General features: G+C 49.3%; 1 protein-coding gene across 2 annotated transcripts; it reads right to left on the bottom strand.

Moving 5' to 3' along the window:
- Positions 1-137: 137 nt before the first annotated feature.
- On the bottom strand, positions 138-15,844 carry LOC144152911 (non-POU domain-containing octamer-binding protein-like). Of its 2 annotated transcripts, none has more exons than XM_077684464.1 (7): positions 15,085-15,844; positions 13,228-13,529; positions 9,163-9,458; positions 6,379-6,433; positions 5,643-5,806; positions 4,252-4,310; positions 138-688 (listed from the first exon to the last, which is right to left on the bottom strand). In XM_077684464.1, exons 1-7 carry the CDS (start codon positions 15,466-15,468, stop codon positions 494-496), a joined length of 1,455 nt encoding a protein of 484 aa, XP_077540590.1. In that variant the 5' UTR covers positions 15,469-15,844; the 3' UTR covers positions 138-493. The 2 variants fall into 2 exon arrangements, with proteins under 2 accessions (XP_077540590.1, XP_077540591.1); XM_077684465.1 differs by lacking the exon at positions 138-688 and adding an exon at positions 2,514-2,690.
- Between the last annotated feature and the right edge of the window lie 2,562 nt (positions 15,845-18,406).

Below are 18,406 nucleotides of genomic sequence, written 5' to 3'. Positions count from 1 at the left end.
TGTTACGGGAGCACCTTGAACATGCATGCATGCACGTTTCCTTACCTTGAGTATGAAATTGGAATAATCAGCAAACTTCAGCCTTTTCCATACAAATAGGCTTACAAAAACGATACAAGAATTCACACATTGACAGCTTTTGCTACACACCCAGCACTATCTTTTATTTCGTCACCAATCTGAGATTACAAAGTGGAATGAAGCATGGCGAAGTACTGACAAGCCGTTTTTATTACGATGGGGACATAACACTATGCAATGAGTGTCATCACGCGGAACAATTAAATGGTGGGTCGTTCATCATGAAGTGCCCAGGGTGCCTCAGGGGTGTGCGTTCAGCATTTTTCCGCCACTCGGCTTCGACGGCCACGCAAGCCGCACAAGCAGGAATTTCCGGCTGATGTATCCGCGGGACCGGAGAATCTGCAGCGAGCCTGTAATTGCGCGGCGGTCGGGGCGGGAAGACTGGCCGCAGGGGCCGAGACGAGACGGCCTAGTACCGGCGGGCTCTCTTGGCCTCCATGTCGTAGTCAGCGCGGTCGAGGGCGTCGCGGCGCATCATCATGTCCCGCAGGCCTGCCACTGCGTTGCGGGCTCCATTCATGACGCCTGCTCCAAGTGCGGCTGGCTGTGCCTGCTGTCCGGGGCTCCCTTGTGCCCCCATGCCCTGGTCGAACCGGGACTGGCGCTGCTCCCCAAACAGACAACGGGCTCGTCAATGGGCGTGCCAGTGCAGCACTTGCTCTGCTTCCGGCCAAATTTCCGCATTAAACCCAAGCTGTGCATCCTACCACATGCGCTTGGGTTGCTGCACAGCTTCCAAAGCCCACCTTCCGCATTTCCTTACATGCGGCTAACCGAACTAAGCGAGAACAACAATTGCACCAAGAATGTCCCTGCCTCGCACATGCACTCTTCCTACCAATCCTCGAGTTTGTGGTGGCCACAGATGCATATTTGTTTAGTCCGCAAATATCCAAGGTCCACTGCAATGTGCGTATTTTAAAATGATTCGTCTCTAACGTACACAACATTAAAGCTGGGCATGACCCGTAGTGCATCTTTTCACACAAACCTAGAAACATTAGGAGAAAATATCCTGCTTACTCTTTCCCCCAAGCACATTACACCTGGAAAACCAAGGGAAGTGGGAAAAAAGCAAGATGACGTTTCTGTTACACGGAAGGACTGGCACAAGAGGACCCAAGAGGCATTGCCACAGCCAAGATGCAGTTGCTTCACCAGAAGTGGCAAAACAGCTTGACACATCCTCTAAGCACTGTCACTGAATGACACAGCAGTACATTTCAACTCAGCACGGAGGTTCACTCATCTATGGCTCGTCCGCTTGCCCGCAGAAAGCCACTATTCAACGCTTTGACAAAGCTACTTCCAAGAGGCTGCTACATAAACATTTCTTGTGCTAGCAGACTTCGAAAGAGAAGTCTGGCGCATTACTTTATTATACATTCACACAGGCTGCAAAAGCTTCGATCGAAGAGCATGGTTTCTGCAATGGCCGTGACAGCAGCAGTTTGCAACCCTTGTCTATGTGTGGGCATACAGCAACTGTATGGCTGTGGCTATGAGGAGCCCCCCTGACAGTTGCAACATGCCTTTGATGTTGATGCTTTGAACCAGAGCTGGTTTTGGTACAAAAGCAGGTACACACGGAAAGCAAGAATTTCGCCACTATACCACAAGCCACAAATATTTACCTTTACGACTGCACACCGCATACTACTATAAACTATATTCTATTACGTTACCGCTGCATAAAATTACAAGCATGCATTCCACAGTTCATTTTTTATATTTTAAAACTTGAGAGCTTCAGTGGGAAAGAAATATGGCAATAATTTTAATACTTATTCCATGACAACTTACTGTTTTTGCTCCTGCAAATGCCTCTTGCAACATTTTGTTTACAAGTAAATTAGTTTGAGACTGCAGTCAATCAAACGCAACGCAGGAAGCTGCAGCATTTCTAACAGTTGGCAAATTATGTGGATATAAATGAACCTTTAAAAAGCTGACCCTTTCGCACACACCATTAAATTTTATCCCTCGCGATGTCTGCATCACAACATCCTGGCACTTTTACTCGATTTCAGCTGTGGTTAGTACAAAAAAGTCACTACAACTGAGGAACTCCCAGGAGTCGCCGTGATCAAAGGCATCGAGTTCAAGCAACTAAGTCAAACAAGGACGTGCAACACAAAAACACAGCACGGGCAGCACACAGCAAAGCACTTCAGTTATAGAAACTTCAGGCTTTCGGAAATCAATGAGAAAAAAAGCACACAAGCACTGGCATACATATAGTTGGCCTACAGTGCCAGAAAGCGATAAAAGGGGCATTTGCATGCAAGCCAGCGGCAGAAAGCCCTATTCTTTCTCTAGAAGGAAATAAAAAAAACAGAAGCATTCCAGTCAAGAGAGCGCCTGTCGCAGAACGGGTCTACGACAGGGCTGAACAGAAACTTCTCAAAAGGACCAGACAACACTTGAAATGAGAGAACCAAGTGGTCAAAGAGGTTTTATTTGGTTACTGGCACGATGTGTGGGGTGAGACGGATGCGCGAGTCAAGCAGCGTGCGCGCGCCTGGTCATGTTGCAGTCGTCGTTAGTGCCTTATACCAAGCGTCAAGATACCCAGCGTAGTTAGACCCTTCCACCTCCACATAACTCTGTAAAAGTGTAAAGCTGGTTTTAGCACAAGCCTGGCACCAACATGAAACTTCCGGCACTTGCAAGAACTGAACATGTGGCAACTACTTCGACATCCAAATAAAACAGGGCACCAAAAAACAATTAATGTATCCTGCATACCAGTCACCATTCTCTAATGCTCTTTCCTAAAGCCCGAATAGCACGGAACTTTTGTGATTGCCGTAAATCGGTTACTCTATTGAAATTATTCCTATAACTGCACGAGTGTTAGCCAAAAGTGCCTTACATGCCTAGAATCCCTACTCAACACGCTGGACGACAGAATAGTATTTTCATCAAGTAAATGCCTTATCTGCCACATTACATTACATGCAACGGCATCAACATCTCATCACTGAAAACTTGTCACTGTGCTTTTGTTGGTTGGCTCCCTACCCCCTTTTCTCTTGCAGCCTTCCACACTTGCGCATTGCGAATCAGGCACCCCATTGTTTCGACACTTCTGCTTTACGCACTAACAGTGTCCTGCCGCAGCTGGCAGTACATTCACACTTATCCTCAATGCAACGATGTCAAGTAAATTTTAAAAAATATTAAGGGAGCACATGGGTCTTTGATCAAAAACTTCATTTTTACAGTTATAATAAAAATTGGGGGTCATTTGTATATAAAATTTGTTTGTGTGTAAAACGACTATATGCAAATTTGTTAGGATTTTTATATTGGATTTTTTGAACAGCCTTTGTACAAAAACTGCTGGAGGGATGCAGCTGAACAAGGTACCAGTGAACTGCACACAAATCAAGGAGTGCAATAAGACTAACATCACCATTCTACCTGGTCTGTAGCAGAAGTTACGACAGTTTGAAGTTCGGGCCTCGAAGGCAAAACCGTTTTTTTTGGTTTCCACCTTTTAATCCCAAACTTCAACAATCGTAACTTCTGCTACAGACCAGACAGAAATGATGATGTTAGTCTTATTGCACTCCTTGATTTGTGCACAGTTATCTGGTACCTTGTTCAGCTGCATCCCTCCAGCAGTTTCTGTACAAAGGCTGTCCGAAAAATCCAATATAAAAATCCGAACAAATTTGCGTATAGTCGTTTTACACAAAACCAAATTTTATATCTACAATCAGAATGAAAAACTAGCCCCCAATTTTCATCATCATAACTGTAAAAGTAAACTTTTTTTGATGTAATACCAGTGTGCCCCCTTAACAGAAAAAAAAAACCTAAAATAACTCCTGAATTTGTTTGATATGCTAGCAAGTTTTAACAGGTTAAAGTTCTTAACGTAAAGGGCGACACATGTCAACAGAAAGAGCCAGTCCCCATTATCCTAGACAGACAGTTCCTGCACAACATCGTCAACCAATGTTCAACCTAAACTGCAGGCGCAACTGAGGATTGCAAAATGAGTACTGCAAGGCAAGTGGGCAATGGTTTGCAAAAAGAAAAGGAAAAGGAGAAGACTGCTAGGTTGTGGCACTGCATGCGCATCTAGCATGGAAAGTCAGCATGTCAGCATGCCAAGGGAAAGTGGGGGGAGCGAGAATGCGAGGCGGTGATACATACCGCAGCTGCCGCTGCTCCTGGCGGTGCTCCATCACGATATCCACCAGTTTCATATGCAGCTGTGCAGAGAATGGGGAGGGAGAGAGAGAGAAAAAGGGACGCACGGGCACGCACTTGTCAAACCATTCTCACAGCACCACGAGACGTTCTGAATATGAGGGGAAAAAAAAAAGCCAATCCTATCCTGTTCCAGCCAAGATATGCAGGGCTAGGTCGAAGCAGCACAGCTCTAAGAGCGTACGGTGGTGTGAATATCATCACGCCCGCTGCTACTCACAGGCCTCAAACTGCATGTGATGAAACTATCGGCCAATCCCCCTTCAGCCATGAAATTTAGCATGCATTTCATGACCACTGGCCAATCTTCCTTCAGCCACAAAATTTAGCATGCATCCTTTATGACCACTGGGCAATTTCATGTTAAAGCAAGTGGCCCTTGAAATCAGTGTTGTCTGAAGCTTTCAATATTTTACAGTTTTTAACTTACTCATGCAAAAGTTCATGCACAGCAGAGGAATGTTAGCCCCAACATCATCCTTTGAGGTTAATGTCACCAACCAGAATCCACAGCTTGATGTACAAAGAACATGTTACTCTGCATGTTGTGAAGCTCAAGTTCGCTAAGCCTAAACATGGTCGCTAAGCCTAAACATGGGATGTTAGGCCTAACATCACATTTGGTTGGTTGCCTCAGAACATGGCACATACCCACAAGGGGGATTGGCCAAGAAGATTTGTACCTAATCAGGATTTAATCTCTTCTCCTTTAGGGTAATGAAGCGTACCCTTTGAGGGACATTGGCCAAGGTTTGGGAATGGGCTAAATAGTTGAATTGCAAAACAATGACACGTAGAAAAAAATCGACCAGTACCACTGGGAAAAGTAGTCATTGTATTTGATGTACTTCAAGCTGCAGGTACCAGTTGACATTGTAAGACCTCAAATGTTAGGCCAAAGCTGCCGGCATTCCAGCACATACCCGACAGTTCTGCTGCTAAACCTTAGAAGCGTAACACACACACAGGACCACACATACCCTCAATGGGGTATTAGCCGACCCTTTATAAATGTATCTTGCTGCAGTGTGTGCAGCTACAGACCCTGCTGGGGCATGCACCAAGCAATTACTCATAGTGGAAGCACCAGGAGGGCTAACCACAAGGAACCCGTTCTCACACCCTGGACATGCAAGAATGCATCTGTGGTTGGCACAGCCAAACCGTCTCATCCATAAAACCTGTGTCCCCAAAGTGGAACAAGAACCTTTTAATACACAACGGTTGCGTGTGCCCCCACCCTTCCCCTCAGGCGACGGCCTCCCCTGCCCCTTCCTTCTTCTTCCCCGGCCCTCCTTGCTCGGGGGGCCACTCCCAGTGGTAGCGCCACCCACCCATGGCGAGCAGGCCCGGAGGCGGGGGCGGCGGGGGCACCCCGGCGCTGCGGAACTCCTCTTCCCGCCGCCGCGAGCGCATCTCCTCTTCCTGCCGCTGCTGCTGGAACAGGGCCTCCTCACGGCGGCGCCGCTCCTCCTCACGCCGCCGCTCTTCCTCTCTCCTGCACAGCACAGGACGGGCAGCGGCGGTGGCAACATCAGGCCCATTGCCCCCACAAGAAACAAACTCATATCAGTGCCTGCTAATTGACAAATAGATGTTGGAGATTGGAGATAAGAGATTGGAGATAAGCTCCTCGTGGTGCGACAGCAATGGCAATTGGTCAGCCTTTGCTGCGCACAGCAACCCAGCAGTCTAATAGTGGAAACTTCCACAACAAAAAGTCTGCTAGCTGCGTTTCGCAAACACAGATGCTAGGTTCACGTTTACCATTCCTGTTTGAGCCAGCTCACTGCACGGGATGTTATTTGAAACAACGCCCAGCAGGAGTTGTGTACATTTAGCACCACAGCCTCAAACTCTGCCTGCATGCAAGTTGCTGAAGGCCAGTAGCGTGAGCTCCAGAAAGTGCCGTCCCCTCTCCCTTGGGGTCAAAGTACAAGCACCACTTTGCTAAGCCACCCCCTGCCCAAAGGTGGTATTGCACCCCGTCATTCCACTCACTCACGAAGCACAAGACCAGATGCGCCTCGCAACACAGGGGCCAGAAAACGGCACGCACAGAGCACCCACCTCATTTCTCGCTCTCTGGCCATCAGTGTGCTCTGTTCCTCCATCCTCCGGAGCTCTGCACAAAAGGAGGCACAACCCCCGTATCGCTCATTAGTCTCCGGAACAAAGACCGGCACTGTTGCTCACTTGCACTTCGATCGCTACCAATTCACAGTTGACTCGCCAATGCCTGGCAGTCATCTAGACATGCCACACAACTCCATTAAAAAAATGAAGGCAACAGCGACTGTTCAAGGAAAAACACAAAAAAGAAAATACGTGCAACATTACAGCAATGCAATGCAGCAATTCAAGTGCCACCCTTGCCAAGCTATTACTTAAAAGGAGATTCATTATAAGCATCTCCAGCAAGTGTGCATGCCGTTTAGCGTGAACACGAGTACAACAGACCCTCCATTTTACGACCTCATCGTAAAAGTAAACAGGCACACTGCTTATTTTACGGCAGCTGCAAGCAGCATCACAGGCGTGATGGGGTGCGTGTCTGCCGAGATGGCTGGGCAGAGAGACTGCACATGGGAGAGGGGAGTGAGGAGAAGAAAAGAGGAAGAAGCGGGCCGTCCTCCAGTTCTTTCTTTCCGCACCTCCTATCAAGTGGTAGCCGGAGTGGTGAAGTGTACAGGTAATGTGGAAATAAGGCTAGGGGGGGTGACGAGCAGGGCAGCTGCTCCCCTGCTATTTGATAAATGAAATGCAGCATCAGGCTAATGCAGTGGCACAACGGATCAGCAAGGGTAACTAAAATGTGGGCACACACACACACAAAAAGAATGTTGCAGTTCTCTAAATTTAGTTGTGTACACTAGCAAAGAATAGTCACAGGTCTTCATTGACCACTTGTGCTCAATAAAAGCTGCTAAAGATGCCAAATACAGCTTTTCTGGGTTCTTCCCGTTTGTATTCACGTCTACCCAGCTGCAATACATTTATGCATGCGCGTGCATACTCGTCGATAACAGCCGACATCTTTTCCCAACAACCCCCTTCTCTTTCGCTAGCAAATGGGCTGTATAAAGGCATTTTGTCAGTGGAATACTGCAGAGAACACTGACAAATACACGAAATCGCACAGGTTGGTCTCCGAAGTGCAGCCGCATTAAAGAAAATAAAACACCGAAAAAAAAAAGGGGGGGAAGTCAGTTTTCCCAGGAAGCTTTACATATGCAATTCATCATGCCTTGGTTTGCTCTAGGCATTGCTGACGCAACGGCTTGTGCGAAAGATAGGGTTTTGCGTTCTTGCCAACAGGGCCCCAAGATCACCAGTGCTTACCAAGGCTTTTTCAGAAATATCAGTCCACTGCAGAGGAGTTTACCCGCCTGCTGCACTTGGATAAAATTAGCAACGGGTCAAAGACCTGCATAACGTGACTTGCGCTCTAAGTGATTTTATCAACTTGCTTCATGAAAACGTTAGAATCTCCTTCCTATGTAAATAAAGTTCAGCTGATAGCAAGGACCCACATTGTCTTTCCTTGCATTTTTTTTGTGCTTGTATTGTCCTCGTCTTTTAGTGCTGCTCAAAAACGCAAACACACCAACTAGCTCGGCTCTTCATTTCCGAATTACCGTTGCTTGAATGATTCGACCATTTTATAAGGCATGCCCAGTGCGTGGCCATTTTACCAAATTTTGGCAAGACACCTGATCTCCAGGAAACAACTGAATTACACCGGCGATTAGCACAGCAGTCAGTTTCAATTAAATAAAATTGCTACTCTCCCGATAAGGCACTCAAAAAAGACCGATATGAACTCAATACGAAGATCGCAGGCTCTGCAGAGGAAGCCCTCCCCCTCTGAATATGCAACTCGTGGGCTACTTTGGTCAAAGCGGTAATCATCCCTCCATGAAGTCGGTGCTTCGGGAGCAGCAGCCTGCCAGCTCCAACCGTTGTAATCCACGGAATAACCTGCACACCCCCACCAACCCGAAGCACAGGTGGCTACATAAAAGGAAGGAAAACTGGATTTAAGTAACGGGTTCGAGCTACCAGTATGCAGAAAAACAACTTGATGGATAGATTAACTACTTTCCAGAATTTCGAGCCCATGCTGAGCTTACTGTGTTGACCAAGTACACTGCAGAAAAAAAAAAAAAAAAAAAAAATCTTTGAGGCTTTAGTACTCTCGAAAAACATACTGCCTACCCCCGTTACTGCTGCAAACCAAATAATAAAGAGGAGCGAGTACAAGTTGGTCGGGATTGAGCGAAAAAAAAAACTTCAACACACCCCAAATTATCTCACAAACGATGACTAAAGAATTATTTGCACTCCATTTCTGCACTTCATCACAACAAGCAATGTCCATGTTAAGTCCAGCTTGTAATACAGTCTCCTCACTTTTCCATGTGCTTGTTCCAACGTTTTTACAAGTGTGCATCCACCCTCAAAGAAGAAAAAGAAAGCAGGTTTCTGGCTCACCTGTCCCGCATACATGCACATACCACTTCCGCCCTACCACATCAAACAACTACTCAAACTGATTACAGGATCACCACTCAGTTTTTGCAGGAGAGCTCAACAGCAAGCATCACAAGTTACAGTGAAGCTATCCACCGCGTTAGTGGCTTAGGGGCTAAGGCACTGCACTGCTGAGCCCAAGGACGCGTGTTCGGTCCCAGCTGCAGTGGCCGCTTTTCAGAAGGAGGTGAAAGGCAAAAACGCCCTTGTGTTGAGACTCTGGCACACGCTCGCGATTCCCAGGCGGTCAACATAATCTGGAGCCCTCCCCTGCGGTGCACTCGATAGAGGGAGGTGGACAGGGCCAGCAGGCAGACTCACTCTCGCGCAGCATGTTGGCCTCGTGCTCGTAGAGCAGGGCCTCCATCTGGTCCTCGAGCGAGCGGCGGCACGAGAGCACGTCCTGGTCGAGCTGCTCACGCCGGGCCCGCTCGTCCTCGTACAGCTTCTTCCAGCGCATGGCGAACTCGTACTCGAACGAGCCGGGCTCCGCCAGCCGGGGGCCCGCCTCGCGCTCCTTCTGGAACTGCTTGTTGTTCGGCTGGAAGTTCATCTCGGGCAGGCCGTCGTCCTCGTCGCGCTGCTCCAGGGGCTCCACAACCACGGGACGAGGGGTGCTGTCGCCGTTGGGGTGGAGGAAAGGAACTTGAGTTCACTGGCCCCGCCGCTAAAGGCTGCTCCCAGGTATAAGAGCTACGACCTACCGACAAGTTGAGACAGAAACTGCCCTGAACAAACGACTGTGGTGTCCAGTGCGCTCAAAGGTATTCAGTGTTTCGTCGCAGCCTTGGCAGGAGGCACTGCTCTTCTGGGACAAGTGGTCAACCTGCCCGTAATCGTAACCTTGTTGCTCACCACTTCATGTAACCTCAACTACGATGGTCACCATCAGCTGAGGGGCAATGTAACTAAGAGCAAAGACGGTGGAGGAACAGGGCACAAGGGTTTGGGAGCCGTCCTGGGAGCAGGCAAGAAGGCCTCTTGGAGCACGTTTGGAGCAGCCAGAAAGGTTTCGCTGAGAGCAGGTATAGGCTGCTGGGCCACCTCCTGCCAAGTTTAATATATTAAACCAGGAACTCATTAAACCAAACAAAACCAGGAACTCACTTCTTGCACTATATGTGGTATTCATTGGAAAGTTTAGCTGTCAATTTATTGCTTGACAACACTGGAAACGGCCACAGACGTGGCGCGGCTTGTGCCACTGCGCCCGCACGCCAAAGGGGAGAGAAAAAAAAATCGCCAGCGAGCATTGTCTGCCCCATTTCAACAGATATGTTATTAATCGCACTCACATTGGACTCGAGGCATTACTTTGCGTTCAGTGGGGTAGAGTTTGGAACGTCCAACACAAATAATGTGCGTAGCACGGACAAGTGCCGCCATCCCACGGAGCCCGACATAACCAGTAATGGCGCACTCACATAGTTGCCTGCATGCGTGCCTCGCCAGTGAATACGAGCTATATTTGGAAATTTACATTATGCGGAGTTATCTACCTTCACCGTTGAACGTTATCACCATTCAAAGGTTAAACCTCACGCGCAGAGTCGGATCAGATCACAGACCTCGCTTCATGTGCGGTACAGGGCAGTGTTCAGCGAACTCACGGCAGCAGTCGTAAAACAAGGCGTTAGCTTGAATTTTTTTTTTTTATCAAAAAGCGGTTTCAGTGCGTGCAAAGCAGAACATAGCTTTGCCTTTGGCCATCACGATGTTTAAATAATGCTGGACCATGCTCCACATAAGCAAATCTAACATCAAAGTTCACAGGGGAAAACGAGTAATTACCCTGCAACAAAGGCAAACTAAATTAACAAGCGACGGCAAACTGTCCAAGACCCTGTTTGTTCAATTACATGCACCTGCGCTCGTCAGAAATGGTCGACTAAATTGAGGTGCACTGTTTTTCTATCGGTTTGCGATGTGACGCACAAAAATGGCACAGCTTGCACTTGTGGTGCAGGGCAGGAGAGACAGCAGAGCTGGTGGTTCCTCTCGCTTCATCAGAGACCCAGCTGTTGCACCTTTTCGATTTCCAAACTTGCTGCTGAAAGTTCTCCATGACTGGCAGGCCCAAATCGTTTTGTCCGCACATCTCTCCCAAAGTGGACCGCGTTAGCCGGCGCTAAAACCCTTGGCAACCGGCTTTGCGAACTCGGCGTCTGTAGCGCGAACTCGGCCTCTATGCTCCCCACTTCAGGCGGGAACACACGTGAACTGGCGAGTAGAAGAGCACGTAAAAGATTACACCACAAACACTGGGCATTGTGTTCTGAAAGGTCTAGCTGGCCAAGGCCAGGCGCTCCTCACCAGGCGCACGCTCACGCGCGTTCGATACTTTTTTGGTATTTTTTGGCGGGCTCCTCGTGTGACGCAAGCCTACACACAAGCATGACAGGCACGGGGTGCTTTTTATGGGACGCACTGAGTGTGCGCTCGGTCTTTTATGTTGGTATTTCTTCTGGAAATGTTCTATGGCGGAACAAAAAGCTTTAGCAGCTCCGCTGTTAAAATGTTTCACTCACGTTTTGGTCATTTTTCCGATGATTGTGGTGCAGCGGCCGGCACCGGCAAACAAAACCGTGTAAATGCGACACCAATAAATCCGAATCGAAGGTAGGGAAGGCGCATAGTGCCTGCGGCCTCACGGCTAAGCAAAAGCCAGCTTCCATGGCCCCTCGTGACCTTGATAAAACCGAAACAATAACCACACAGAAACCGAAAACACGATATTTCAGCCACGTTTTCAGGCATGGCAGTCGTATCTGGCTACTCAATTCGGGCTCTGTGGCACAAGACAGCGCTGGTAAATTATTTTTGGCACAATAGGGGCGGTGTGGCACAGGTAAGCAAGTTTGGCGCTCAATGGCGCAGCTGTTGGTACATGTCTCTAATGAGAAAGCCACAGACTGGTGAAAACCACAGTGGTTGTATTAGATGGTCGACGGCTGTTGAATTCATCCCATCGCTACTGGCCCGGGTCCTGCATCCACGTAGCACTACAGTCAAACCCTGTGAGAACAAAGCCCCATGAGTACCCGATTCCTGCGGTAACGAAATATTTTTTCTTCATCCCTGGTGAACGTCCATACCAGCCCATGTATTTCATATCTCACAGCAACAAAATGTTTTTGGAAAGCGATCCCATGTTAATGAACTTCGCTGCAAGTCCAGTTCGCATTTTACCTAACCATTCAAGGCTAACAGGGTCCATAAAGTGCTTAAATATATTTCTTGTTCTGCATAAACTTATGCCCCAGCGCGCTTGCATGACCGCCACCATACATGTTTACAAAAAGACCCTGCAGCAAGCAGCAGTTTTGGCAGCCTCACAGCGACGCCACCAGAGGGCAACACATGGTGACTCACAGCACAGCTTCGGCTACGCTAGCCAGCAACCACTGAACAGCGCACATGCGTTCATTGCATGTGGTGGTGGTTGGCACATTTGCTCTCGATGACTTGCCTGTGCCAGCACAAAAGCGGAAGTTTTTAACGCTACAAGACAAGGCAGCCACCATAGCCCAAGTCAGTGATGAGCACCAAGGGAAAAAAAAAAGAAACATGCAGAGAAGCATATCCGCGAGATGATTCGATGCATTTGACACGATTCAGCCGTTCTTAGACGTGCCGACGACTAGCAATGAACCACTTCTTGAGCTGAGCTGTGAAGTTGCTTCAACGTAAGGTACGCAAAGTAATACAACCGACTTTCAGAAACAAATTTTTAGTTTGCAGGCAATTCTTCTGTCTTTGTGTTTGGCAACGAAATTCTCACAACGGTGAATTTTTTCGCTTTCCCTAGTGGTTTCGTTATTGCAGGGTCTGACTGTAGTATCAGTGTCCTTCAATGCCTTTGTGGTCATGAAACTTCGCCGTCACACTATGGGAGAGCTTCGTGCGCTGCCGTGCCGTAGCGCTGGTGTTGATCGGAGGGCAGCCGGGGGTGTGGTCAGAGCACGTTTGGCAGGGAATGGACCACGGAGTAAGATAAAACAGACGCTCGCTGCCTTATCAGCAGTGCGCTTTCGCTTTACGTGGGCCGCTCAAATGGACTTATCAATTTGTGAAAGGCGAAAAAATTTGGTGTGAACGGGCATGCTGCTACTGCGTTCCTGCCTGCCGGTCTGGCTACAGAGCAGCGGCAGCCGCCCGATGTCCTCCGATCTGCGGTGGCACCACTCAAGGTAGCCTTTGTCCCCGTACGAAACTTGGCCGGTAGTTTCATGACCAGAGAAGCATTGAAGGACTCAGGTAGTATCAAAGGCTACATGAAACTAAACCTCGCATGCCTAACACTGGCCAACATACAACAGTCTCACGCCAAGCACACACACTGCGTCATCTGGAATAGCCCTCCCTTCTCTCATCCCGAAAGCTCACCTTGTCAAGATGAAGCATTCTTCGGAGCAGCGCTTGAGGGCCTGCTGGGCGGCCTGCTTGCGCGAGAACTCGACGATGCCCTCGCCCACCGAACGGCCGCGGTCATCCACGATGACCACGGCCCGCTCCACCTCCCCGAAGACGGAGAAGGCCAGCTCGAGCAGCTCGTTGGTCACCCACTGGCTGAAGTTCTTCACCTTGAGGGCGGCACCGTGGGTGGCAAAGCGCACACGCAGTGGCTTCTGCTGCATCGGCATGAAGTCCAGCGCCGCCTTGGCCGCTTCCGCATTCTGACGGGTGTCCTACGCACGAGTCAGTTGCAATATGTTAACGCAGGGTGCTGGGCCCCGGGTGGAGTTCCCAATCATTTTGAACTCAATTTCGGGGGTTTAACGTGTCGAAGCAACACCTAGGCGATGAAGAGCACCATGGTGGAGGGCCCTGGATGAACTTCGGACTACTCAGGGTTCTTTTAACGGGTGCCGAAATCTTAACACAATGGTGTCTTTGCCCCCATCAGAAATCATTTTAAACTTAACTTGAAAGCTTTTCAACATATCTCATGAGGTTCAAAACACTTCAATTCTGCTCAACGTGAGCTGTGCAGCAAGGAAGCTAAGCATTTCACTAATGTAAGAATAAGGCCACCTTACTACTGAGACGCACTACACACAAAAAAGCACGGTATCGACATAAAATAATGCACTTCTACCTCAACCACATGGCATCATATACAATTACTAGGTACCATTACAGCTGCGCTTGCATGGTGGACAAAAATGAAAACGTGCGCCCACAAATTTGCCTCTGAATAGTGAAGCGAATTGCGAAGCTACTGTATTCTTCGGTCCTTAACGATTTAGTTTGCGCTACCCGAAGCAGTGCCAGTAGCATAAGCATGCAGAACTGGTTTTACACTTTATGGGTCCGTTGTTCGATTCACCTGCACCACGTGAACCATTCCAGACGGTGCAACACTCCACCACTTGTTTAGGTAGTGCAGTTTTAGAACTGCACCGTTCGATTCACCGTCCCTGCAGACGAGTTCACAGCTTTGCCTGCACTACTCGCAAAGAAGGCGCAGAAGCAGACGAAAAGAGAGAACGTCTGGTTCCGCTGTTCACGCAGTGCAGCGGTTCAGACGATACCAGTAGGGACCTGTGCCATTGTACTCAATGTTCACGCAGGATGGCGGAACCAGCACTGAACTGCCGTGAACTGGTTCAAGAGGTGCAGGCTGAATCGAACGGAACTTCTGTCTGCGTCTGCACTTCTCCCCCCACCCCATTATTTTTTTTTATGGTGCAGAAAAGACCGTGATCTCGTCCCCGCTTGCCGGACGAAGCCTTCCGGAACCGGCTATCCGGAGCTGGGCACAATGAGAAGAAAACAGGCTCAATCGTGGTAAAAAGTGGTGGCGCCGCACTCCATAATCAGAAGGCGGGTGCTGCACTGCCCGAACTAGGTCTTCTTCAGGCAACTACCTTGTGACCGTTCTTCCCCGTCCACAGCGCCGAAAAAAAAAAGAAAAAAAGTCACTACAAACGCACTTCGAAGCACCTGCTCGGGCCTTTCTGCCCACGCACTGGTGGATCTTAAAACCGATACCAGCTGCAGCAACTAAGGCGCCTGTCAGTTTCGCGTCACAGCGGTCAGCTTGGCCGCACGACACCCTTCGGTCACGCCGGCGGACTCGCCGCCTCACTGGGAGTCCGCGTCGCACACGCTCCCCCGACGCTAGGTCAGGTCCAGCAGGAGCAGCCCGCACAAAGATCGGCTTAGCACGCACCCTTATCACAGTCATTTCGAGCCCGCGCCGTATCCAGGCACGCCGGCGGTCGCCATTTTCAAACATACCAGCTTGACGAAGCCGAAGCCCTTGGCCGTGTTGAGGAAGATCTCGGCCACCTCGCCGTAGTTCTCGAAGAGCTTCCGGAACTGTTCCTCGGTGAAGTTGTTGGGCAGGTTGCCCACGAAGAGGCGGCAGCGGCCGGTGAACTTCTTGGGCTCCACGGTGCGCGTCTCGAGGCCCGTGGTCGGACCGCGCAAGTACGAGAGCTGCTCCAGCACCGGGTCCACCGACTGGGCCATGGGTCCGCGTGGCCGCTCCCAACGGCCTTTCTGCTGCTGCTGTTGCTGCTGCGGCTGTGGACTGTCCCGGGCGGGCAGGCCCCTGGACTCGGCGCCCCAACGATCGCCCATCGCCGACTGCACCGGCGCCATGTTCATCCTGTCGTTCATGGAGCGTTGAACCGCCGCCGGGACAAAGGGTGCGACGCGAAGCAAGCCTACGAAGCCGGCACCCTCCTCACGCTGAAACCGGCACGCGCGGCTCCGCCACCAGGCGCGCACGACCGGGAGGTGGAGTCACGTGGCCTTCGGGCGACTTCGTGCGCCGTTTGTGCCTTCCGCGCCGCTAAAGAAACTCAACGAAATTGACGAAATGTTGTAGAAAACACGCCCTTCGGGCGAGCAACCGCGCTGTGTTTTCGAGGTGTGGTTGGTGTCCTCACAGAGACGACGGAACTGGTGTTGCTGGTGTCACATTCATCGCAGGGAATTGACCGATGAAGCAGGCGTTTTTTGTTCATTCGCTACTTTCTTTGCTCAGTCAACAACTCCGTGCCTCCAGATCTCGTTTGAAAGTTATATAAACAGAATAAATAACTACAGCGGTGTACTTTCCCAGCTTTGTTTGATATCTTTTAAAAACCCTGAATTAGCATCGTGAATTTCAATTTGTTGCCCACAAAGCGTGCGTTCCGGTTCCAAGGTCACGATCGCGCCTGTCAGTGCCTACCTTGGGAATGATCCCGCGGTAAATATAAATCCGACATGCCTTCACATTAGCATCATGATTGATAAAACTCTGGGTTTATTTGTTTTCCTACAATTCTTTGCCGCCACAACTAGTGATCTGTTTCAAATAAAGAGATTATAGATTTAAAGGAGCAGTGACACAAAATTTCAAAGCTAACTACGGTATGTAAAATTCTTCCTTCTTATCAGGAGACATCTTCCAGCAAGTTTCAACAGTAACCGTTCAGTATAACATATTTCAAATCCATTTTAATCTTCGTCTGCACGAGAACGCCAAGAGCGGGTCGACGTGCGGATGTGCAGTACTCTCTCTCTCTCTCCGCGGTCTCCTCTCCTTCGGGCGCGCTGTGTGCCGCTCTCGGCGGCCTTTCGGTCGACGGTTGCTCTCCGCTTGCGCTTGAACCCCCCTCAGCGTCGCATCACACCAGGGTTCCCGCGAGGGGAGGTGGGCGTAATTTTTTTGATTAAAATTAGTTTATTTACTGGAATTATTGACTGAAGGTAATCTACTGGTACTATTCATTACAGCGTGAGCTGCAAGGTACACTTTAGACGATTGCCCACAGATTGGTCAAATAAATAATTAGGTACATAATATTAATTAACCAATAACTAATATTATTAATCATTTTTAATTGCCCAACACTTTCAACTAATAATGACAACTTGACATGAGGACCAATTTCACCACACCCCATATGGTCGTGCACATACTTATGGGGTAGCTTACAACAGTGGCGTAAATCATGGAGAAATCAGGAGGGGTCCTGACCCCCTTGTGTTCAGGCTAGGGGGGGGACACCCCTTGCAGGTGTGCCCAGCTTGAGGTTTATCTTTCGTAAATCATATTTGATTTGAATTGCAGTTAAGTACAGTTGAAACCCGATCTAGAGCAATCCCCTGGAACCGTGAATTATTTCGCTAAATCGAGAAATTCGTAAAATTGGGACTGTCATTCTGCAAGCAGTTGATTCCATAAATTCGACGTCTAAAGGGAGGCGCATCCCATCAGCTACCATGACATTGTAATTGTGGCGGGCACGGTGCTCACCTGCCGATAAATTAGCAATGCAGTACAGCTGCCCGCAGTGGAAATAATAACAAATTGTTAGGCACTCTTAAGGAAAATAGTGTATTTCCTGGCGAAAAAGCCTGTTGTTTTTGTTTTCGCCTGTGCGCACTTCGTTCGCATTCAGCGGGCAGCACTCTCGTAGCATACAATAGCGTGTTGAGTGCGTCCTTGGTTTCTTCGTAAGCCCCAGCAAAGCATAACCTGGCCTGGAGTGGGCACAGGCGCTTCAGCAGTTTCTGGGTCGCCCGCATCCTCTGACACCTCTTGCGCGCCGGAAACTAACCGCACAGTCGGGTTCACTTAAAGGAGCACTGACACCAATTTTCGGCGTTAATATTATTGCACAGTTCGCTTCCTTCACTCAACAGAATACCCTGGCTGAAATATGAGCGCCCTGCGACGCGAAGAACATAGTCCAATTGGATCGCATTTATCGCGCCGACGGAGCAGCGCGCGGAGCGGCACTCAGCAAATGGACATCAGCGTGACATCACTCCAGGAGATGAAAAAGAAGTGACGCGACAGCGCTCGTCAAAAACTCGTGACGTCACTTCACGCGCGCGGCCCCACGAGCGGCGAGTGGGCGCAACACCCTCTCAAGCGGGCGCCGGTGACGTCCGCACAAAGCGGTGAGGTCAAACCGGGAGGCTGTCATTTGCGCCGTTCGGGATGAAAGCGCGGGAATTTGAAACAAACGATTTTCAGCCCGTTCAATGTAATTAACTATCGCGCGCTGAAGTATTTGAAGTGCTGTTTCAGGTTCGCCAGACTATTAAGCATCGATAAAAGCAATAAAAGTGTAACATAAAATTTTCGTGTCAGTGCTCCTTTAAGTGGCGAAGAAACAAGCAGCAGTGCCATGTTATCGGTAGTATCATGGTTGTATCTTGCAAGAGACGAGTGGAAGAAGGCAGTGCTATTGTAATCTCCAAAGTTGAGAATAAGGCGCTATGCAGCTTCAAAGGCCCGTCACTCGATGCTCCCGTGATCATCTTCAAACTGATCCGTGACTGTACGATATCTTCATCGTTCAAACCTCCTTCATGTCTGCGTCGGCACCCACGTGGTCGTGGAAGCTCAGATCTACTGCCCCCTCGTTACGCCGACAAAGCTATTCCCGGATTGGGTAGGATTTCTTCTTCTTGCTCGTGTTGAGGGTTCGTCTGCTTCTCGAAATACTTCATTAAATCGGGAATGGCACTTAATCTATTTCGTTAGTTTGAGTTTAAAAAATTGAACCATAAGGCACCTGCAGGGGAATCCGAATTTGTTCGTTGGACCGGAAAA

This window comes from Haemaphysalis longicornis, unplaced genomic scaffold, assembly GCF_048455015.1.
Source record: "Haemaphysalis longicornis isolate Haplotype H1 unplaced genomic scaffold, Haemaphysalis longicornis Haplotype H1 scaffold_9, whole genome shotgun sequence".
Lineage (NCBI taxonomy): Eukaryota > Metazoa > Arthropoda > Arachnida > Ixodida > Ixodidae > Haemaphysalis > Haemaphysalis longicornis.
Note: the sequence above shows the minus strand (reverse complement) of the source record. Positions and strands in the feature narration are given on the sequence as shown.